Here is a 25,600-nt window from a genome sequence, read left to right as displayed (position 1 = left end):
CAACAGGAACAACAAAAACCAAAATTTGTTTATTTTAGAGAGAAAACTTTGCCCAGCCAACTCAAAAGTGTTTATCCCCTCAGAAAACCATGATCAAACACATAAATTTCAAACAAAAAAAAAAGAGAATAATACATATAAAAATCCATCACCAGATGTGTCTGTGTGTGGATTTGTCTCCTGTTAAAAACATGTTAGGTTTATCAGATTAATCTACAAAAGACAAGTGCAACACACAACACTGTAAACTAAGAACTTGAAGAATCAATGACAAGAAAGAAGTCGCAATACCAAAAACTAAAATCTTATATCAAAGAATGTTCCATGTCTGTCATATCTGAGGTTAGGTAGCACTCAAAACTAATGACTTGCATCAATCTAAAAAACTTGCATAAGTTGCAAATATGAAGAAGCTAGCAACACTGAAGATATACAGCACATCACTTTTTTTTACATAGATGAATATAAAATTAAAATTTTACTTGCGTCCGCCACCGACCATACCAGGTCCCATTGCCCCCGACACGTTGGATGGTGCACCACTTACCCTTCCATCTGAGTTTCCAAATACATTCAAATCTTCAAATAACTTGTAAGATGGAACAAAGGGTCTTTGTCCAGAATTCCCACCCCTAGGATCAACTCCAGGCAAAGGGAATGAAAGATTATGTTGCAAGGGCCTAACCCCTTGTGCAGGTGGATAAGATGCTGCTGAGTTGATGCCTTGAGAAGTCGAAATTGCATTTGAAGCCGATGAATGGCTTTGATAGTTAGCATATCCGGGGGTAGCAGCCCATGGTGGTGGTGGATATCTTGCAGGGTATTGACCATGTTGGTTTTGAAATTGTGGCTGCTGTTGAGATTGCTGAGACTGTATTTGCATCGGTTGTTGGGGTTGGTGTTGGTGTTGAGGTCGATGCTGAGACTGCATTTGCAACTGCGGTTGTGGTTGTGGTTGTGGTTGTGGTTGACGCTGTAAATGTGGATATTGTTGAGGCTGGTATTGTGATAGTTGGGGTTCATTATGTTGGTGAGGGCTATATTGGAGGTGTTGATTCTGCAGCTGTGACTGAGGTAGCTCAGATTGGGGTTGTCGGTTATGTTGCTGATGCAGCAATTGCTCAGATTCATAATGTGCATGAAATTGTTGAGGTGAGGGAGGGGTTGTGGGTTGAGGCTGGGGTTGATAAATATGTTGTGGACTCTGGGATTGATACGTCTGTTGTGGAAGCTGGGTTTGAAACTCTGACTTAGGTTGCGGTTGTTGAGCCCAAGGAGCTACATAATTGTTGAATGGCGAATTTCCAGGATATGTTTGGGGAGAGTGAAAATAACCATCTGCGCTGGATGAAACAGGTATCTGATGCATACTGCCTTGAGTAGGGGCTGATGATGGTGCATATGTTGCCGTCGGTGGAGAAGATGGTGCCAGGGACAAAGTGAGACTCAGTAAGTCAATGATGTCCTGATCTCTTGAAGAAGTACTAATAGGTGCTGGCGGGTCCGGAAGAGCTAATGCATTGGATGGTACAGAAGAAGTTGAAGACTCTGGCACATATGGAGTTGTGCTGCTAGTGCTCAATAACCCTAAATTTTCACTAGATCCTACCGTAGAATCTTTAGAAGTCACTGATTGTGTCTTAGAATGCCTGCAGTAGTGAGAGTTCAAACAAAGTGATTGACTAAAGAAACACTTCATGCTCTGAACCTATTTCAGCTGAACAAAACCACTACATAATTCACTCAATCATGCAAATCTACACATGAATATAAACCAAAATGCATGTTGTGGAAGACATACTAAAACTATTTATGTTTTTTGATGTTGGTCATGTTACACTTCCTAATTTCATATGAAAAGTGCAGTGGAAAGAAAATTGTTTTCCAGAACCATTAGCACTAAAATATCAATTTAAGATAAATTAACAGTTTTAAGATACCTTCTAGCTATCTGTGCAAATTCATCTTCTTCCTCTTCATCACTCTCGCCCCTTGTCTCAGAATAAACTGCGGCAGGAGGGCTAGCTTTAGGTGTTGAAACAGACTCCGAAGCACTAGAGCTCTTCACTTCAGTTTGATTGACACTTTCAGGTGACACCGGAGTACTAGAACTGGGACTTGCACCGTGAATTGGATAAGAAGTACCAGAAGCAATTGCATCATGCCTCGCAAGCAAACTTTGAATATTATCATTCAGTTCAAGGCCCCGCCCAAGAAGTTCTTCATCCCTATAGCATAACCAAGATTATAAAATAATATTATCCTACAAATCCTATAGGCACGCAATTATATTTAGGTGTTCACATGATATAATCAGTTTAATAGAACTAACCCAGTTGTTGTCAGCAAATGCATCAATTTTTTCTGGTTGGTACGACAACGATCAACAAGATCAACAATTACTTCGTCTTTTACAGCCTGTAGAGTGCAAAAAGATAACACTTAAACCAATTTCCTTATCTGCAAAGAGGATTTATGAAGGCGAACAACACTGTTTAACTCACCACACGGTCATTAGGATTTACAGCTTGTAGCATGTCACTCAAAAGGTCCAACACATGCCGCATGGATTCCAAGCTTGACATACTAAGTATTTAAAGGGAAAAGTTAGCCATAAGACGAAGCGGACAAAAATAGAAGCTCAGTGACACAAAGGACAGCCGCAGACAAAAAAGAAACAGAGTTTCACCTCAAACTTTCAATCTCTGTTGCCATTGTTTCATCAAGTGTTTTTGAAGAGCTGCTTGGCATCCCATATCCAGGTTGTGTATTTCTTACTGATGGATGAGTAGGAGGTGGGGTAAATATTGGAGCTGCATCTGGTGAACGGGGCGGAAAAGAAACTCCAGATCGCTGCCATTTATAAGATCCAACACAATAATTTGATGATAAGATATATCAATCAATGAATTATAATGTGTATAATTATGGATTACAGACATTAATGCAATTTCAATCATATAGTTCAACGTAACTTTGCGGTAAAAAATGAAGGATAGTTTTGTACACTTAGGTTATGAGAGAACCTTAGGGCATGTTTGGTTTGAGATACAATTTCTATGGCGATGTTTTCACATTGTTTCTCATTTTTCATTTTTTTGTAAAGGAGACAGTACAAAACATCTAAAACATAAAACAAGTTGGCATTTTTAAAATTCAAAATGAAAATATAGAAACTGATTTCTGAAACAAGACAGGCCTTTAGAATTCATCTAGTGTAACTATTTACCCAACAAGAATTGAAAATAATAAACTAGATGTATTGGATAAAAGACAATCAAGAAATATTATTGAGTATACAAACCTTTAACTCCTCATATGCCCAATAGTACTGGGGATATTTTCCACCAGCCCCTCCGAATGCCTCTTGCCACGAGTCCAACAGTATTAAAATTTTATCCCTCACTTGCATGTTTGCCTAAATTATCAATTCATGCATTAATGTTATAGATGAGACAACACGAGAATATAAAATTTAAAATAGATCACAATGGTTATCAAACATATATAAAGTGCCACTACATCCGCAAAGCATCAATACTCCGACAGTTTTTTGGATAGGTAAATACCATTCATATTTTGGTTGACTAATTAATCATAAGGGGATCAATTTAACATTGTATTATTTTGTTTAGACTAGGAAATACTACACATAAAATTTCAGATAACTTTGAGCCCATGATCCCATAAACTTTTTAACATGGAAGGAGAAGGATTTCGGATTGAAATATATACAAATATAGAGATGAATACAATGGTAATAAAGGATTGCATGAGAAATCTAAACTAGGCTGTAAACAGAATAAGATAAAGGTCATTGATGATGTATTGGAGTAGCGCATCAAACTTGATTTGGACATTAACTGAACAAGGCATTAGGTGCTGCTAAACGACAACAAGACCTAGATGCAAGATGTGAAGATTGAAGAAAACCGCATGCTTGATTAATTATATCCAAGAAAAAACATTACTAGTTGATACTACCAAGTATAAAGAATAGAAAAATAAGTTGTTTTGAGCATCAACCATACAAATTAAAACAGAACACATCTCAAGTTTTTAATCACCACAACCTTACCTTCTTTCTAACAATCTTTATCATCTCCTCCAGTACATTCCTATCAGTGATTTGAAAATGCACATAATCACCACAGTTCTTCACCATTGTCTCTAGAAGCTAATCAATAGACAACAAGAAACCATAAATCATGTTCCAAACACAACTTCAGAATTTAAGTATCAGAAGAAAACACCCACAAAAAGAAAACTTGAGGTAAATAAACAAGGGTTATTAGATCCAAAAACATCGCAAAGAAAGTACCGTGAGAGCTAGTATTTGAACTTTAGAGCTCTTATGTTGTATTCTCTTCTTCACAGCTTTAACCACATCTTTCGGCTGCCTGGAAAATTACAAACACCAAATATTCAGTTAAAAAACAAAATCACTGTAAATTTCTCAATAACTAGTTCATTAAAGTAAAAAAATTCAAAAATTAAAAAAAAAAAGCGAAAACCAAGTTAACATAACTTGTGAAAAATTATTGTTACACACTGAGAGCAACAAAAAATCAATATAAAACAGTAATCATAATTTTTGAATAAAAAATTGGAAAAGTACACTGGATTAACTCATTAACCTTCTTGATTAATTCTTCAGAAAAACATGATAATATAATATACTCAACAACAACCCCAGATTAAAAAAAAAAAATTTAAAAAAACCTAAAAATTTCACCTTTTTCCCCCCAATTTTCACTATCATAACAAAAACCCAATAAACAAATGCATGATGGATGCATCATATTAAAAAGCAAAAAATCAAAAAAAAAAAACTCTAGAAATAGATACGCTATCAATTTTTCTCGTTTGCTTATAGTTGAAGAATTTACCAATGATTAGAATTGATGGAATCACAAATTTCGATGTTCATAGTCCAATCCGGCCCCATAAGAAGATCGCTAGTAGCTTTCTCTACTGCGACAGTAGCTGAAGAAGAAGAACCAGCCATCATATTTTTCCCCTCTCTCTGAACAACGAATAATCGCTTCTTGAATAATCGATTCTCGATCAATAACCCTAAACTCAAAAGACTCAAAACAGAAAAATTATCAACGGAAAAAAACTCCTCTGAAATTACGAAACCCTAGCGCAATTCATGAACGAAACGGAACAAATAATCAATAATCATGCGAATTCGAAAAGTCGTCGCTTTTTAAATTATTTATTATTTTATTTTAAAGTGGATTCGGCGAAATTTTGTTTTATGGAAATAATTTTTTGATAAAAGGAAAAAAGAAATTCGCGGAAAATTCGTAATATTCGTTTTTTATTTGGCTGAAAGGAACTTGCGATAATTGGGCGATGTTTTGGATGCACGCGCTTTTTAAGCGTGTCTGAATCAACGCGCCATGTGGCAGGTTTGCATGGAGAGAAATTTTCGAATTTGGTTTTCTTTGATCCTATTCATCTTCATCAGTGTCTTCTGAATAGGATCTTGGTGTTAGTTGTGTGATAGTGGAGCTTTTTTTTCTCTGTTTTTGTTTGAATTATTAAGTAATGATAATTTAAGAATTTAATTAATATAAAATTAATCATAATTATCGGATCTTTAATTTTATTAAACAATTATTTTAATTATATTTAAAATAATAATTATTATGGATAAATAGCAAAATATTTTAATATCTTCAAATAAAAATATTAGTCACCAATAACTCATGTAGTATCGACATCTCTGAAAAAAATGTGTGTTTGTATGTGTGTCTGTGTCGGACATCTATATTGATATTTGTGATTATGTTTAATTTATTTATTTTTTAAAATTATTATTGATGTTGTGTATGTTTCATAACCGTGTTTGACGTGTCTGTGCTTCATAGCCTATAACAAGTTCATGATAACCTCAATAATAGATAACTTCAAGCCTTCATACATCCCTTAAAGCTGAGTCATGTATGCATTGCACTTCCTAATCTACTTGGTAATCCCCCTTGATCACTCTCCTAAATGGTAGCACCACAACTAATTATCTCATTTTCCTTATAATAGTTATTAGAATTCAACTTAACCCACCCATTGAAAAATTTTATCATGGAACTTAACAATTCCGTCTATTACAAATATCAGCATGATTATAATCTTTCAAGAGCTTTAAGACATGTTGAGTTGAAAAGACCGGCCTTTGGAAAGTTTCATCAGGTAATTCCTTGTTCCTTCAAGAACATAAACAGTGATAAGTTGTAGTAATAAATTTGTAAAGACCCACTAAGGGCGATGAGATTATGGTCGTCCGTAAAGGGTGGCACCCTTCTATCGTATACAACGAGGCAATCTCACCTTAAGTTCTTCCCACTCGCACTATTAAGCGAAAGTGGGAAAGAACACATCTTGGTTAGAGAGAACCTCGGGTCAATGGACTAGACCAGATCCTCCTAAGAAGTAGGGATTCAACTGCCCACTGCTATTACTAGGTTGGAGGTTTCATTCCTGAGGAGCCCTAACTGCAATCTCATTCGCCTCTATAAATATTGTATCTCATGAATGAGGAAGAACAACTCGTAATGTAGACAAATTATCTAAAGACATAAAGTTTCTTATCTCACGTGAGCTTACTCTCTCCATAGCCAAAAACACCGCCAAACAGAGTTTCTCACCATCATGAGCAAGTCTTAAATCATAGAAAATCACTAAGGCCTCTGGCCCCCCTACCAGCATAGGAGTGTCACGCATTATGTACTTTTTGACAAGTACACAAGCCATAACCCAATCATTTTTCCAAGTCATGTCACTATTACACGCCACATCATTACTCGTATTAAATTAATTCAGATTTTAAATCGCTCAAAAAGAAACTTTTTCATTAACTCAAGTGCACCACATTCCACCAAAGAGGCATAAAGAGAGGAAAATATCTTATAACATGCAATCTATCTTCAATAATACTAACACAAAAGATACACCTTGAGCTTCCGATACCCATTATACACTTAGTATAATTAGTTAGGAGTATATCATGACAAAAAATCCAAATAAAATGTTGCACTATTTTAGGTACTCTTAATTTCCAAATTTGCTTCCAACTAGAACCATCGATAATGTAAGAACAAAATTTGGTTCCACATCTAACCTTATACTTTGATGATAACATTACATGATATCTTAAAGAATAATTTAGTACTCTAATAGTTTCTATCTAGTGTGTAGCTTTTGCTAACAGGTTTTGACTCCGAAGAAAAGGTGTGTGATGTCATCAGGTTCTGGACTTAACATACTCTGACTCTGGAAGAAACCAATGGTGTTCACAAAAATTCAGTCAAGTTCTAGAATGTTTTTATAACAACGATTCTGATGAACGTTAGTGATAGAGCTTCTGATCGTGGCTCTTGTGGAAGAGCTTCTAGAAACTCCTTTAGGTATGAGATTCGGTTTTCCAAGTTCTGTATATTCTGAAGACAAGTATCTGGAAAAACAAGTTATGAAGATTCAGAAGACAGAGATTCTGAAGACCAAGTGCTAAATATACAGAAGACAAGGTTATGGATGAACAAGTTCTTAAGACTTAGGTTGTGAATATTCAAGTTTTGGTCCTTTTAAGCATGCTTCGTCGTCAACTATCAGAAGCCTTTGAAGATTAGAAGATAAGATCAAAATTGGTTTGCGTGAGGAAATAGTACAAGGTACATATGTTTACACTACCCGGATAGGGTGGCACAAGGACTGTATTATTGACGCAATAAAGTGGCAAGCAAAAGAATGGAAGTATTCCGAGTTTTATCGTCTCCACAGAGATCGATGTGAGGGAAAGAATGTCGTTCAACAATCTCTATGTTTCTGAGTGTGGGTTGAATGGTTTAAAATGTGTAAAGTGCAGAAAGTAAACATATGAACAAGAAAATCATAATTCTTTGAAGAAAAGAGAACTTGTCGGGATTGAATTTCATCTATGATCAGTGCATTTTGATGCACGTTCTACCATGTTTGTACTCAAGCATTTCTTCAGTTTGTTTTATTTATTTTTATGTTTTAATATGTTTTTATATTTTATTTTATTTTTGCACTTATTTGTTTTTCGTATTAATTTTTCAGCATTAACAGTCTGCACGGAAACGATCATATCTGGAGTTTCAGGAGTCCGATTGAGGCGTTCTAATAATCTCCAGAAAGCTAAGAGAGAGAGAGCTACGACTTTCATGTTAGAGTCGAAGTCAGAATCCGACTGTAGCAGGGCCAGAAAATTCGTTGAAGTTGCAGCACTAGTTTTATTTAAGTTTTGAACCATTAGTTTTGGGCCTGGGTCGTATGTTTGACCCAATTGGATTCTAAGCGGGTTGTATTATTTCCTATAGGGGGAAGCCGCGTTACTGTTCACTTTTATCACTATTCACAAAAAATCGAAGCTTTGACGAATGGCTATGGAGAACTAATCGCTTTTGGTTAATCTTTCGTATTCAGGTTCCTAAACTATGAGATTAATATAATTTTGCATTATAATTCTAATTCCTTCAATTCTACTTTGTGTTTATCATTTGCTTAATATGATTATTCGTAGAGTAGAATGTTTGGTTCGATTGATTTATGTTTTCCAATTTATTTGCGTTTTATCGTTGCTTAATCGTTAATCTGTTGTATGCTTAACCGAATGCTTAATTCGGCAAACGGGAAATATAATTCTGATAATGTTGTTGCGCTTGTTGATTGATGTTATAATCGAAAAGGAATGGAATCCTCTTAGGATAGTGAAATTATAATAATCAATGATTGGTAAGAACTGAATCGGTAGATTGGCTTATCCCATAATCACTTATTTTTACAACAGCTTATTCTTAGAATCACTTATTTTAAGCACTTTTTCTAATTCGACCACCAAACCAAACCCCCCCAATTCGATTTCAGTTAGTAATAACTAAGAGTCCTTGAGAGACAATATTGAGTCACTTGTCGCTATCTACAGTTTTATTCAAAATAACTCGTTTTTGATCCGAGCGCGACAGCGGTTCAAATTGGCGCCGTTGTCGGGGATTCTTGTTATTATTAATCGTTTTTAGAGTCTTAGGTTTAGTGTTTGTGCGTTTTGGTCATATGTTCCTCGCAATTTAGGCCATAACGCCTTTTGAGTCGAAAAATCGGTTTTTGGGAAAATTGCACCGTTTCAAAAATCTCTCCCGACAGTTAGGTGTAAAATTATCAAAATTCTGTTTTTCATAGAGTCGAAAAAAACCAAAAAAATTATCAAAATTCTATTTTTACGTCGTTTGGTTAATTTCGGTGTCAGTTTATTTTTTTTTGAATTGTTTTTAATCAATTTGCTTCATTGTGTTTGTTTTAGGGACATAGTTGGCATTTTCACGATTGTTGCTGCATTGTTGTGCACTAGTCCTGGCTACTAGGTCTTCCTATCCTGAACTTGTTGCTTTTGATCCTGAGGTAGAGAGAACCCTCCACACACTTCGTTGAGTAGGAGGCTAGCAATAGTTCACCTTCACCGACCATAGTTGAGTCTGATTCTGAGTCTGACTATTTGCATAACTTGTTTGCTTCTGATTCTGAATTTGCTTTTGAAATGGCTGACAATAGAACTCTAAGGCAACTTGCAGCCCCTGATGTGAATTATAATGGCTTGTGTATTGAATATGATGCTGTTACTGTTCCTTTTGAATTAAAACCGGGTTTAATACACTTGTTGCCAAAGTTTAATGGTCTTACAGGTGAGGATCCGCACAAACATTTGAAGGAATTCTAGGTGGTGTGCTCTACACCATTGAGGCCTGAAGGGATCACTGAAGATCATATCAAACTTCGTGCTTTTCCTTTTTCTTTGCAGGGTGCAGCGAAGGACTGGATATACGATCTCGAACCAAATTCAATCACAACCTGGAATGCTCTGAAAAGAGTGTTCTCGGAGAGATATTTTCCTGCTTCTAGAGCTGCTTCAATCTGAAAAGAGATTTGTGGTATTAGACAAGAAAATGAGTCATTGGCTGAGTACTGGGATAGGTTCAAGAAGTTGGTTTCAAGTTGTCCTCAACATCAGATTACCGAGCCACTTCTCATTTAGTACTTTTATGAGGGGTTGTTACCTATGGATAGAAACATTCTTGATGCTGCTAGTGGTGGCGCACTTGTTGACAAAACTCCAGCTGCTGCCAGAGCCCTTATTGAAAATATGTCCTTAAATTCACAGCAGTTCACCACTCGAACCAATTCTGTCCAGACCAAGGGTGTGTGTCATACCCTAATTTTTTACCCCCCCTGAGATGTCACATCCTAGGCGTCAAATTCAAAAATATTTCTTGATCGGTTTGGAAGCTGTGATCAAGATTTCATTCGTTCACTCATTATTTGCAAAATAATTTCATGTCCATGGAGGTTTTTCAAATAAAGTGTGCCATTTCCAATTTATGGATTCAAGAGGGTCGTTTGGAATTTATTTCGTGACTTTTAGCCTATGGATTCATCATGGTGAAGAAATTCGTTCATATGGATTGCTTGGAAGAAGTGTGTTATCCGAATTCATGATGCAAGAATATGTTTCAAGACTTTAAATTCAAATTTCCACTACATGGATATTCCACCATTTCCTTTTCAAAAGGGATCATCCAAGTTTTCAACATTTCAAAGGAATTCAAATTCCATTCAAGAAATATTCATGTTACATACAACTTCATTCAAAGATTTTAAAGGAAATTCAAACATCCACAAATGAAGATCATTCTTTACAAAGTTCTAAATTCCAAAGTGGACTTCATTCAAAATTCAAGATTACATTCAAAGTTCCAAGAATACAAGTTCATACAAATTCTTTTGGAATTACAAGAATAAAAGAAAGTACAAAAAAAAACATTCTTGAATTCATTCTTGAAATCTTCAAGTATCCATTCTTGATGTCCAAGTCTCCTTCTTCATGTTTTCTTCAAAAGTCCTCATATGACATGAAAGAAAAAAGAGACATAAAAGGGGTGAATTTAGCAAAAGTTCAAATCAAGTCAAAAGTCAAAGAAAGTCAAAGAAAGTCAAAGAGAGATTTTTATGTCATAAATTTCTACAACTTAGAGATATCATAAAATGACATGAAAATTTTCTCACATGGCTTATGTCATAAAGGAATCTTTTGGCTTATGTCATGTGGAATCTTTTTGCTTATGTCACAATGGATATTCCTTTCTTACAAGAATCACAAACTTGACTACCAAGTTACATAATGCCTAACATATCCTTTTCTTTGCCTATAAATAGAAGGGCTCTCCATAGTATTTGTCACACCAAAGCAACTTAAATTCTTGCTTTCTCTCTTCTCTCTATTGCTCATATATTGTTCAATAGACCTCTTGGCAAGAAGAAATTCTCAAGCCAAGAGATTCTCTATTGGAGGTGAGCATTCTAGTTACAAAGGAGGAAAAGGTAGTTCTTCATACCTTACTTGAAGATCTTCATCTTCAAGCTCCCAACAACTTGAAGTTCCATCTTCAAGTCTCCCGCATATCCAAAGAGGTGGTGGTATCGTCTTCATCAAAGGGAGCCTACAACCACAAATCAAAGTTGTTAGTAACAACAATTCAAAGTTGTTCTACAACAACAATTCAAGGGTGTTCTTCAATAACACCACCCAAATTTTCAGAAAAAAAGAAGAGGATTGAAGCATACCTTCAACGGTTCAACACAGCAGCCGACAGTTCTTGTTCACCTGCAATTGAAACGCTGACACCGCAAGCAGTTCAGCAACATAACAGTTCATCACTGTTCAGCATCACAACAATTCTGAAGCAGTAGTAGCAAGAATTCAGAACAACACAACAATTTCACAAAGCATCAATTCAAAAATTCAGCAACCAATACAAGTCTACAGATTTCCAGAAACAGAATTGACGCATACCTCAACAAAATCCGGCGAAAGTCTCCTCGCCGCAGGTAAATCGATTTCGAACTCATTATCAATGATATTGCCGTGAACTTTATTTTTTCCTGTAAAATAGAAATTGCACAGAATCATTACGTTTGCTAGCTTTAGGTTCTTATGCGTGTATGTTTGAGTCTAAAAATGAATACTGTGATGAAGAGTTTGTGGCTTAGCCGAATAAATTCATTTTCAATCGAAAGTTGGGATTAAGAAGAACATACCTAAATCGTCCTCACATGGCCGCTGGAAGTTGTTGATGTTGCTATTAGATGATAGAGCAGAGAACGAGTCTGAGAAAGGAACTCAGCAAGAGAAACCGAGAGGGTTTTTATTGTTGTCGTTCACTTTGCGAGAGAGTTGAACACCGAGAGAACATTAGATTGTCGTTGTTGTTCAATCGCAAGAAGAGAACGAGTTCGAGAGAGAACTCAGCAAGAGAGAGTGAGATGACGAACCGGTGAGAATCGTTGTTTTTGTTGTTCGCTATGAGCAGAGAAGAGAGAATTCGTTCTCCAAGTTTGTTTTCTCCAGAAAAAGCATCGTGAGAGAGTGATGAGAGGAAAAGAGGCGCTGCTGCCTCTATGTTTCTTTAGGGTTTTCAAACCCAGCTTGTGGAAAGAGGCATGGGCGGATCCGGGTCACTCTGACCCGACCCGGTCCGACCCAGTGTTTTTATTTTTCATTCAGTTTTTTTTCAGTTGGGCTTCTCACACCCCCCCATCCGAATTTCACACCTCTAGCCCAATTATCAAATTTCTTTTTCTTTTAGAAAATTATCTTTCATAAAAATGATTTAGCATTTTAATTTTAATGTAGGATTTTATTCTCTTTTATAATCCTTATTAAAAACTCAAAATAATATATTAGATACATACCTATATTTATGTTTCTAAATTATTTTTCTTCTTTCAGAAAACTACAAAAAATATCTTTTCTTAGATTAATTTTGTTTAAGTTTGATATTTTCATATTGTGTTGTATAGTTAATCAATTAAATTTTTATTTGATTACTGTTACACCTTACTTGAATTTCCTCACTTCATCCGAGACTTCGAGATTATTTCTCTGTTGCTCTCTTGCTTTGTCTGTTTGTTTGGTCTTCTATTTGCTGTAGAAGTTCATAAACAATTACTAAGTGATCATGGAATGCTGTAAGCTGTGAGCTTATCCGACGTTCTATTCTGCTGATGCGGATGCTCAATGACTGTTGAGATCCTAATTTATTCCAAGCATATCACTTAAGGATCAAGGTAACACCTCAAACTCAGAAATCCAATTTCTCATTCTTCGAGGTAGGCCTAAAACTCTTCAACTGTTTTTTTCATAAATAGTAAATCAATTGTTATTCAACTGTTTTCATAACAGTAATCATTTCAAATCATTTTCAATTTGCTTTTATAGCCAGTACTGTAAAGTACTGGGCCTCTAATAGAGTGTAAGTCCCAAAAACCTTCTCTTCTTAGCTTGTTTTCAAAACTGTATTTTCAAAATCTTCTTTATGTTTTCAAAACATTCTTCTGGTATTTGAAGGGCATTATTCCCGGTGAAACTCTTCAGATACCTATGTGACCTTTGTCCATCTTCACTTCTTCTGTTTTCAAAAACCATTAACTGTTTATCATATATATTCAACTGTTATCAACAAAACAACAAAAATATTGTTGAGGCTCTGTACATACTTCTTCAATGGCCTCCACTCCATCCAGGTTAGGCTTTACAAGCTTTCAATTTACAGTCTTTATTTAAATTACTGTCAAATATAAATTGTGCATATATATTAGTTTAGAACTACGTTTGAGTATAAACCTTAGGACAGTTAAACTATATATATATATTATAGGAATATGACCTAGGATTGAGAATGTCTTCTCGGTGAAGGCTCTTTCCTAATTAGAGATCTGTAGTTCAAACCCCCAAGATGAATTATTCCCGGTGAAACATCTTGGCAAAAACCTTAGAATCCAAAAATATAGGACACATCCACCCAAAGAGGAATTATTCCCGGTGAAACCTCTTACCCATTTGCTTAGAGCCAAAATAAGTTCAAAACCACATAGCCTTCTCTTGTGCTATAACAAGGACCCTCGATTAGCCTCCTCTTGGGCTTTGTACAAGGACCCACAAGCTTCTTAAAAGCATTTCCAGCTTCCTCTTGAGCTTGTATACAAGGACCCATCGGGTTTCTTATAAACATAGGAACAGGTCTTTAGTCACCTTTTAGCCTGCCCTGGTGAGTTTCTTCCATTTTAAACCAGACTTTAAACAAGCTAAGTTTGTCTCAATTCTACATTGAGTACATTTTTGGAATGAGAGACATGGACAGTCTCTGTCACCCTTATCTTCATCAATCTTCCTTAGCAGAGTCTAGGATCTATGTTTATTTTCTCCTCAGCATGTGTCAGCCTTCATCTTGGGCTTTAAACAAGAAGTCTCCATTAGATAATCTTTCTGCCATTCATTTCAACAAAATCCCTGGAAAGGGTTAGCTTCCACACATTCTTTCATTTTTAATACAAATCCCTGGAAAGGGTTAGCCTCCAAAGTCAATTATTAAATGTCAAAATAAATAAAGATTCATTTCTCTTAGGAGATAATTTCCCCAAAAGAGTCAAAACCCCTGGAAAGGGTCAGCCTCCAAAAAACATGATAAAGTCAGTCTTTTACCAAATAATTTCTCCAGCTGAGTCAAAATCCCTGGAAAGGGTTAGCTTCCAAAGAAAAACAGTCTTTTAATAAATAAAATCTCCTCAGTAGAGTCAAAACCAAAACAGTTAGCCTCAACCTTGGGCTTCATACAAGGCACCAAACAATAAAACTCCCCTGTCAAGAGTCAGCCTCAACCTTGGGCATTGTACAAGGCAGATAATAGAGTCTCCCCAGTGAGTTCTTCATCATTCAGTAGCCACAACCTTGGGCTTTGTACAAGGAAGATAAACCATATTTTCATGTGTCAAAGATTCCTAACACCTAGGATCTTTTCCCCATAGAGTCATCCATACTCAGTTTATTTAAGAGTCTGCCACAACCTTGGGCTTTGTACAAGGCAGAAAATAATGTTTTCCCTAGTTAGAGTTAGCCACAACCTTGGGCTTTGTACAAGGCACATAAAATATAGTCATTCATTCAATTATCCTCAACAGTTAGCCACAACCTTGGGCTTTGTACAAGGCACATAAATAGAGTCTCCCTAAGTAGAGTCAGCCTCAATTCTGGGCTTTGTACAGAACACAAAAATACCCTGTAATTAATCCCCAGTGGAGTCATCTCCTAGAGTCAATAATAATTAATTAATCAATCAAAAAGCCTCAAGCTTGGGCCTCATACAAGCCAGCTAAAGTCAAATCTTTTATACAGTAGATAGACATAGCTTATCTCTATAGAGAGATATTTTTACTACTCTACCACATTCAAACAAACAAACATTTCATTTCAATTTTAATCAAGTCTCCCATTTAGGATTTTGAAAGGCATGAGCTGGCAGTAAAACCCAGACATGTGGTAACTTTCCCTAATTTGGATGAGCATCTTTCTTTCATTTAAGAGGCATTTGACTGGTATACTTGCACATACACAAGTAAGGTCCCCCTCTTGAATGAAATGAATTCAGTTATTCTGTCACTCCTTTAAATGTTTGTGGTAGAATAGTACTAATACCTCTCTGTAAAGATGATTTCATGTCTCTTTACTGTAAACAGAGATTTAATTCCAAGCTTCAACCTTGAGCTTTAAGCAAGGCACCAAAAACAATTAATTTCCCTAGTTAGTTCCCCGAACTACATTAAGCTCTGACTTCCACTAGGGATATGTAGGCATGAGGTTCACAAGGAATCTCAGCGAGCTAATAAAATACCAAAAATAGTCAGTCTGTCTATCTGTCTGTCTTTTCAAATCAATTCAATTCCTTCTCCTAACACAAAGGAGAAACTTTCCCAATCACTAGCAGCAAACACAATCACAAATGACACAGAGAAGGATCCTGTAGAGTACTACAGATATGTAGGGTGTTTAAACACTTCCCTATGTATAACCGACCTCCCGGACTCCAGAATTTCTAGTCTAGGTGAAATCCCCACACTTAGCAAACTCCTAGGGTTTAGTTGAGATCTTTTTTTCCCTTTCCTACTCGTAGGACAAATAAGAAAGTTCGTGTGATATCGTAGGAAGAACTGAAACAAAATTCATCCCACCACGGGCGCATTCTCCTTCCAAATTTCGCGTGAAGGGTTTAGCGTGCCGTCCTCCCAAGTGAAACGGGGAGGTAAAGAAAACGACACCACAGTAAAAATGGCGACTCTGCTGGGGATATAAGTGTTAAAAACCTTGGTTTTTCATCCAAACCAATGGTTGACCTGTTGCTGGTCCAGCCCCAATGAGGAATTAGGGATGCCAAATTCCCCCTCAAACAAGAGAGGTCCTGCCTAACCTCTGTGTCATATCATGTGATTGTTGCATATATATTTGTTTACTTTGTTTATTCTGTATCGGGAAAGGGCTTGATTCCCCCTTGTGGTGAGAAATCCTATACCCGGATTTGAGTGCAACATAAGATAGGATGGAGGATGTCTTCCCGGTGAAGGCCCTCTAATCTTGGTTTCCAAGTCTACTCTTGGGATTTGCCTGGCTGGTTGTGATTAACTGCGCCACTGCATTCCGAGACTGATTTGTGCCAAGAGGACCTAGAAACACATTAACCCCACTTAAAGCCTTTTTTTTAGGACGTAGAGCGGTGATTACGGAAGTAATTGTCACGCAGATACTACACTCAGAGAAAACTCTCTTATAGATACCAATCAACGTATCTTTAAGGTTGAGCAAAAACTCTGAGACCCCTAGAACCCGTTCTACAGGTACAAAAATCCTTAACCTTAGTTTACCATTGGGGCGGAGATTGCGTTTGGACTTCATGACCACTATACCCTTCAACGCCATGTTTGTTTAAAACTCTTAAGTGTGCATTCATGCATTCATGCATCATTCATTAATAAACAACTAAAAACAAAAAGAGTCTTTTTCGAGTCGTTTTTCAAGGAAACTAAATAACGAACGTTTTGAACTTCATAGAAAGAGAGAAACGGAGAAAGGACTTAAGGATCTATACCATGGATTATGGGAGAAAGAGAGCTAGGAAATACACCTTCAAGATTCCCCAGGTCGAGGAACTGGGAAAGCTCGGAAAACTGGTGGTCAACCCCCAGGTTTTCAAGGAGAAGTATGGAAAACTTCTGCCTTTGCTCAATACCAACATCGTGGTTGGGATCCTTCCCACCTTGGTACAGTTTTACGATCCAACGTATCACTGCTTCACCTTTCCAGATTATCAGCTCATGCCTACGTTAGAGGAGTACTCTCATCTGATTGGAATACCCGTGTACGCGCAAGATCCGTACTCCGGTTTGGAAAAGAATCCTGACGACATTATTATCGCTGCAACTACTCCTTTGAACGTAGTCGACATCAGAACTCATATGGTGAGTAGAGGAGGAATTCAAGGATTGCCCTCCAAATTCCTGTTTGATCAAGCTCGGTATTTCGTCAGCATCCAAGATATGAGCACTTTTGAGGAAATCTTGGCTTTGCTTATCTACGGATTGTTTTTGTTCCCTAACATTAACGATTTCGTCGACATCAATGCAATTAAGATCTTCTTAATTGGAAATCCAGTTCCAACCTTGCTTGCGGATGCTTATCACTCTGTGCATTCAAGAAACCTACAGCGAGGAGGATTAATCACATGCTGCGTACCGTTGTTATACGAATGGTTCGTTTCACACCTGCCAAAGTCTAGCACTTTCTGGAACATGAGGGATGGCCTTCACTGGTCACAGAAAATCATGTCTCTCACTCATACGGATATTGAATGGTGTAGTCCTGACAACGACGAAACCAAGATCATCTTCAGTTGCGGAAGTTTCCCCAACGTACCCCTTATTGGAACTAAGGGAGGAATCAGTTACAATCCAGCTTTAGCCCGTCGTCAATACGGCTATCCTATGAAAAATATTCCAAGTAACATCCAATTGGAGGGTCTGTTCTTCAAGAACATCGACGATCATGGCAACATGCTGAAGAAGGAAATTGTCCAAGCCTGGCGTCTTGTTCACAGCAAAGGGAGAAGATTGTTAGGAAAACATCTTTGCATCTCCCTGGATCCTTACCTTCAATGGGTACGCGTCAGAGCATTCAAGCTCAGGATGCCATATCAGCGTCAAGAACCTATTCCCCTAAGGGAACCAATTTACCTTTTCTCCACCGATGTTGAAAAATTACAAGCGGCATTAAACAAGGTATGCCAAGAAAGGAATGCTTGGAGGAACAAGTATCGAATTGTCAACATGGAAAATGATGAGATTCAAAACATCCTAAGAAGGAAGGATGAGTTACTTGAAGTACTCGATCGACAAGTGACACAATCGTCACTTTCTCATCATATCCCTCCTGCTTCCTGGATCATCGATCAGCTCACGTCAGAGAACGCTCAGCTCAAGAAACAGAAGAAGATGTTAGAACGTGAAGTCGGCTCATCATCAAAGTTTTAGAGTCCTTTCTCTCAGTTTCTCTGTATTTCCATTTTCAAAGTTTGTAAAAACGGCGTTTTCGCTTAATTAATAAAAGTTTTGATGTTTCATAACGTAATTATGGTGTTTCCTTGAAAAATAATAACTTAATTGCATATCATGCATCGCTTTAGTCGTACGCACTGACACGAGAATTGTCGCGGATCTAAGAGTTACTTTCCTTTCTCCAGAAAGAGAGGAGGAGAAGGAGGTGAACCAAGACTTTCAAGCTGTCTCATCCATACAACACTCGTTCAAGTCGCAAGAAAAGAATGGAAGACTTTGAGCAAGAGAATGAAGAACTCAGAGAAGAGATTAATACTCTCAAAGGTACTGTTGAAAGACTCAATAGTATGGTAGAAGCCCTGGTAGTTGCGCAGAATCGACCAACGCCAGAAGAACCACAAAGGACTGTGGTTTCCGAGATTGTTTCTACTCCTATTCCTCAGTATACCATGCCGCCTGATCGACCTTGGGGCATGCCGTATAACTTTACTCCAGAAGGGTACATACCTCCAGCTTCTGAAGCTCCAAAAGTCACCATGGATATGCGTCCACCGGAGGGTTACAAACCTCTAGAAATTGAAGTTCCAAGAGCAACAGCAATGGGTTTCACACAACAGAATGCTGAGATTCCAAGATCTGCTGTCATGGCTTCTCCACAGCCCATTATGCATACTTTTCCCCCGCAAGGCGGACAAGTATATCATTACGCTCCCAGTGAGGACGCTGGCGTGTATGAAAGATTGGACGAGTTCCAAGAACAGTTTCTGCAAATGCAGAAGGAACTCAAGACTCTCCGAGGACAAGATCTATTTGGAAAGAATGCTGCAGACCTCTGTCTGGTTCCAAATGTTAAGATTCCTCACAAATTCAAAGTACCAGAATTCGAGAAGTATAAAGGGAATTCATGCCCACAAAGTCATCTCGTGATGTACGCTCGAAGAATGTCAACTCAGACTGATAATCAACAATTACTCATTCATTATTTTCAAGACAGCCTGACTGGTGCTGCACTCAAATGGTACATGAACTTGGACAGTTCAGAGATCCGTACTTTTCGAGACCTCAGAGAGGCCTTCGTCAAACAGTATAAGTACAATCTGGATATGGCTCCCGACAGAGATCAACTCCGGGCCATGACTCAGAAGGATAGAGAAAGCTTCAAGGAATACGCTCAGAGATGGCGTGAAGTTGCTGCTCAAATTTGTCCACCACTTGAAGAGAAAGAAATGACAAAAATCTATCTCAAAACTTTGAGTCCATTTTACTACGGACGAATGGTTGCAAGTGCACCAAGTGACTTTACCGAGATGGTAAACATGGGTATACGTTTAGAAGAAGCAGTTCGAGAAGGACGCTTGAACAAAGAACCAGAATCTTCTATTGGTCCAAGGAAGTATGGAAGTTCTTTCCAGAAGAAAAAGGATCAAGATGTCAGCAATGTCTTGCACAAAATCAAGAAGAAATTCCAACCTCAAGTTGCAACAATAACTCCGGTTGTTAACTCAGCGCCAGCTTATCAACCTCAGGTCTCGCAACAACAAATTCAACAAAGGTCGCAGCAACCTCAGCAGCAGGTTCGACCTCCAAATTACAACAATCGGGCTCCAAGGTATCCTGCCTTTGACCCCGTACCAATGCCGTATGCAGAATTGTTTCCAACTGTAACACGGTGAACTGACTTTTTATTAATCGGAATGTCGCGGTAAGCAAGAGTCGCCACCGACTTTTATTTTATCCAAACAAATTCGGAAAGGCAAAAAGAAACAGAAAAAACCTTTTAAAAGAAATCTAAGTTCGGGGGGTAATTTATGCAAAGGGAAGGTGTAAGGCACCCTTTGCATCCATGGTTTTCCATGGGCTCTTAATTGCTTTGCTCTTTGTTTTCAGAAAAAGTAGATGAAAGAGATAGGGACTTTAGCTTGTGAATAAGCGTTGCCCTTCTGAAAAATTATGAGAAAGAATATAATAAAAAGGTTTGAGCATTGCAAGGCAATTAGGGGCAATTACCTTAAACTCAGATGATAGGTCTCTTTTTAGCCTTTCAGAATGAAAGGGTCTATCCTTGCCATAAGAGGGCAGGAAGCCTTTCGTTTGGATATTGAAGGGTCATCGAAGCATCCTTTGCCATAAGACTGTCCCATGCCATAGAGGGGCAGGTAATCTAAGGCAAGGATCAGAATAAGCCATTTTTGTAGGCAACCAGAAGATACCTCAGCCTTTTTCCGTAGGCAACATCCGAGGGTCGAGGTCATTTGTGTATCGAAGGCAGCATCATTAGGGTCGTGACCTTTTTATCGAGGCAACATGGCTGAGGTATCCTCGAATTCGAGGGACGTGGCTTATTCTGCAAAAAAACACGAAGGCAACAGGCAACAGGCAACAAGCAACAGGCAACAAAGAGGTTACCCAAAAGGGTGCGTGTGTGCAACAATCACGTGATTATGTTCAGATATTTATCTTTTAATTAGTTATTCTAATTCAGCTTAAGGCTTGCACTCCCTAAGATTACTAACCACGCAGTATATAATAACATAAAGCAATAAAGGGGGCGGGAAATTGTAGCCAGCGGATCCCTTATCAGGGTTGACACAAGTAATAATAATAAAAGGCATAAAATAAAATGAGGTTTAGGGTTACCACTGACGTAGCTTTGGCATTTGACAAACCCTGAAAGAAAGGAAAAATGGCAAACAAAAGAGGGTGAGTGCATTATCGGTTCGGGGACAATTAGGGTTAACCTTAAAAGAAAATAGAATGATAAATTAAAAATAGAATAGAGAGAAAGTACTTAGCTTTGCCTGACAGGGTTGAGGGCAAGGGTTTGCCAGAAGCGTTGACTCTGACCATTGAGAATTTCGAATTTGATCTGATATGGTTACTAAGGCGCCTTTAGGGTTGATCCTGAAAAAGGCAAGTCAGAAGGGATGAAATGCAAAACAAACCCTAATATTAAGATAAACCAAATATAATTCATATTAATTCGAAAATAGAATTACTTAACTTCAGGTGTTCTGAAGACGCATGCTCGGGAAAAATCAAGTTGCTAACCCTGAAAAGGCATACGAAAAACATAGTTTTTAGTGTAGGAGATGTTCGCTAAAAATCCTAATTACGTGTAAATCAAATAAGAGAACATAAGAGATTTAATTAATTATTGGTCTCGCGACCTAATTAATTAAATCAGGACGAAATAATTTAATCGAGAACAAAAACAATTTTTTTGAATTTTTTAGAATTTTAATGAATTAAATACGAAATTTTACAGGTTTTTAAATAATCAAATCAATTTTAATACTTATTTATGATTAAAATATATAATAAATGTTTTATGAAATAAATCAGAAAATAGTTTTTTTATAAAAAAACATATAATTTATATATATAAAACAAAATTTGATTGGCTGAAAAAAAATATATGTATAAATGTAAATAAAAGGCTGTATAATTATAAATAATAAAAAAATTAAAGAAGACTTAACTTTGATTCAGTGTAGCGCAGGCGTGTGGACTATGATGGACTCGCGCCTCCTGATACGTTAGATTTGAAGCTGGAGCGATCCAATGGATTAGCGCTGAAGGAGCATGATATGGGCGTGCATCTTAAAGCACCGGATCCTCTAGTTTGAAATCTGGACGCGCGCGCAATCCGACCAATGGGAGGGTGACGCGTAGTCATCTTCAACCTCCCAACCGTCGTGTTAGCCCTGATGCCACCTTTACCAACGGACAACATCCGTCACTACAAACCGCGCTTGCGAATACCTCCAAACTCACATAAAAATGCTTCGCGATACCACCATTGAATTCGCCCAGATGTTGTGAATTCAACCATGACTTCAATTTTGTATGAAAGTCCCGTGGCTATTTAGAGCGTGCTCTGGGCTTGTTGTTCGCGTTTGAGGATTGGAATAGCTTTGGAACGAACTCAGGAACGTGCTGCAATGTTTAGAACTCCTTGAATCTCCCTTCAACTCGAAAATTCTTTTGCAATTTTGCTTGACTTTTGAACTCGGATTTAGGGTTCTTCAGAGCAAAATTTTGTAACCCTTGCCCTCTGAATTAGTTATGTACTTATAGGAGAGTGATTAGGGTTGATAAAATTGGTTTGAATCTTTTGAAATCTTTGATTTGCATTTGGGAAAATTTGATTGAGAATTAGTTATGAAACTTACTAATTTTGATCAATATTGATTCCAATCTCCTCTCAATCACTTATGCACGAATTTGATTTGCTTTGGAGTGTATATTGATTGAATCTTTGGCTCATAATTGAAGAAAAAAATCATATATCTTATTTTTATTATTTTCATGATTAAATTATAATTTTTAATAAATAAAAACCATAAATATCAATAAAAATAATAAAAATATAGAAATATATATTTTGGGAGGTGCATGGGCCTAAGATGAAGTTTGGATGAAGAAAAAATAAGCCCATTTGGAAATGTTAGGAAATTTGAGCCTTTCCTTTTTACATTTTTCGCAAAAATAGTCCAACTTTGACAAGGTGTATCTCCCTCAATTTTTGAGGTATGGAGGTGTTCTAGGACATTTTGGAAACCTTAGAGAGTCCTTTATCCAATGTCTTTGGTCTCATATCAAAATCATTTTCCATTTTTATTTTATGACCTTTTGAAAAACATGTCTTTTTGTTGACTTTTGAAAAGGACCTATAATGTATGAAGCCATATCTCTTAAACCATTGACCTATGGGCTTTGATTCTTGGAACATTGGATAGAGGAATGAATTCCCTTCAAAATGAGCTTTGGTGGGAATTTTTCTGATGAAATATGAACATTTGGTGAATTTTCAAAGTTTGGTTAACTTTTTCAGTTCATGCCCAAAATAGTAACTTTTAACTTTTGACTTTTCTGATCTTTTCTTGTATCATCATGATCAACCCTTGATAAAATGATGATTTTAGGGTTATGAAGATGTTGTTGACCAAATACCTTGAGCTTTGACTGTATTTTGACTTGAAATGACTGTTTTGCCCTTGATTATTGACTGTTGACCTAATCAGGATTTGAGGGCCTAAATTTGCTCTGTTTGACTTGAAACTTTATATGGAGATACTTCGGGATGTTAGTGCCCTTATGGAACCACCTTGAGCCATTGATTCAATGATTTTCCATCGAATTAATCAAACCCTAGTTCAGAGCTTTTGTATAGGAGAGTGTGTTTTGGAGCTTTGTCTTTTGATTTGATTTTGTTTGTGGAAAATAACATGGGCAAATTTTGGGGTATGACAGCTGCCCCTGTTCAATTATCTTAAACCTGAAGATGTAGAGTGGTCTGTATGCCAGTCGGTATCTGAAGGTGGAAGATGATTGAACATAAGAATACCGAGAAATTTGCCCTATTTGAAGTAGGGACTTTTGTCGGAGATGGGCTTGTGGATGCCATCTGGTAGTTGAAGTCTGAGAAGATGTTGTTTGCGCGTTGATCGTGTCATTTACCGTTCGTAGTAAATGAATTAGATCCTTGGGAATTGATCGTGTCAGTACCGTTCGTGATACTTGAATTAGATCTCGGGAGATAATCGTGTCTTCATCGTTCGTGATGATAGAATTAGACTCTCTTGTCGTGTCAGCACTGTTCGTAGTAACTGAATTAGACCGTGGACGTCAGTGATCGTGTCTACACCGTTCGTGATGATAGAATTAGACCTCTGAAATTTGACCGTGTCAGTACCGTTCGTAGTAACTGAATTAGACCGTGGACGTCAGTGATCGTGTCTACACCGTTCGTGATGATAGAATTAGACCTCTGAAATTTGATCGTGTCAGTACCGTTCGTAGTAACTGAATTAGATCTTTTGTCGTGTCAGTACTGTTCGTAGTAGCTGAATTAGACTTTGAAAGTGATCGTGTCATTACCGTTCGTGGTAAATGAATTAGATCTTCGAGCGTTGATCGTGTCAGTACCATTCGTAGTAGCTGAATTAGATCTTGGAAAGTTGGGGATTTCGTTCATTTGTCGGTACCTGTATTCTGAAAAAGGTAAGGTTAATCTTTATGCAATGTCATGATGCATGGGTTATGTAATGAATCCCTCAAAATAAATGAGAGCTTTTGCATGTTATGTATGAGTTCATTATGAGGTAATGTATGCAGTGTATGAACATGTTTATGACATATGATATGTGAATATGATTTATGTTGTCTTTGATTAAGAAAGTAGATCTTTATGTCCTTGTAATTGTACTGTCTGATCTTGTCTTGAAGATGCTCAGCTGGGAATTTATGATTTCTGCTTGGAGATGATCAGTGACTTGATGTTCCCTGATTGGTGATAAAGATATTGATAAATCATGTTGGAGGAGAGCGACAGTGTTGAAGATGTAAACTCTGTTGGGCAGACATGTCTCTATCGGGAGCGTTTGAAGATATCTTCTTAATGATTACTCTGTGGGGATATGATCTTGTGAACCCGGCTTTGTGGGGAGACATGGGTGAAAGTTGCCCCCAGTATTATAGTAACTACTACTTGATTTAGGACACGTCACTTAAAATGTCAAACTGGACTTGTATAGATTTGCCCCCCAGTTAGCAGGAACTTTGGAAAGATTCGCCTTGCGAGGCCTTTATAAGATGTGCACTTTAGGAGACATGCCCCTAGTAATCATATGCCCAATATGATGTCCTATGTTGGTTGAGAAGTAGCTTCAGATCTTCTTGGATGCGTGCCCCTGATTATTTTGGCATCCTTGAGAGATTCTCGGAAACTTGACTGGATTGCCCCAGATTGATTGAGCAAAACGTGTCATGCCCCTTGTATACGTAAGAGACATGGTTTCTTGGAGTAATATCGTCTGTCGGGATAACTTTCAGTCATTAGTTGTTCCATGTGCAAGTTCTTTTTGTTGCTAACGTTTGAAATTATGTAGCAGAATTTGTTTAATAATGAATTCATGAGATGCAATGCATACGTCTGTCTTGAGTTTTTGAAAATATTTTTAAAACAGGAGATGTAAAAAGCGTGATATTTGTAAAAACATGATATTTGTAACAATGTGATGTTTGTAAAAACGTGATATCAACTCGGCATTTGTGGTAAACCTTAAGGAGTCAGGATACCCTTTTGGTAACAGTATGCTTTTGAACTAACCCTGCTTCAGTTAGGACTTTCAAGGGTTGTAATGTG

At 37.3% G+C, this 25,600-nt stretch overlaps 1 protein-coding gene across 1 annotated transcript; it reads right to left on the bottom strand.

Moving 5' to 3' along the window:
* Nucleotides 1-288: 288 nt before the first annotated feature.
* LOC131609449 (TOM1-like protein 6) lies at nucleotides 289-5,230 on the bottom strand. Its single transcript, XM_058881141.1, has 9 exons — nucleotides 4,890-5,230; nucleotides 4,322-4,400; nucleotides 4,079-4,177; nucleotides 3,305-3,418; nucleotides 2,690-2,853; nucleotides 2,505-2,586; nucleotides 2,333-2,418; nucleotides 1,941-2,228; nucleotides 289-1,649 (listed from the first exon to the last, which is right to left on the bottom strand). The coding sequence occupies exons 1-9, from the start codon at nucleotides 5,009-5,011 to the stop codon at nucleotides 479-481; spliced, it is 2,205 nt and encodes a 734-aa protein (XP_058737124.1). The 5' UTR covers nucleotides 5,012-5,230; the 3' UTR covers nucleotides 289-478.
* Between the last annotated feature and the right edge of the window lie 20,370 nt (nucleotides 5,231-25,600).

Source organism: Vicia villosa, linkage group LG6 (genome assembly GCF_029867415.1).
Source record: "Vicia villosa cultivar HV-30 ecotype Madison, WI linkage group LG6, Vvil1.0, whole genome shotgun sequence".
NCBI lineage: Eukaryota > Viridiplantae > Streptophyta > Magnoliopsida > Fabales > Fabaceae > Vicia > Vicia villosa.
The sequence above is the reverse complement of the archived record's forward strand: the minus strand, read 5'-3'. Positions and strand labels throughout refer to the sequence as shown.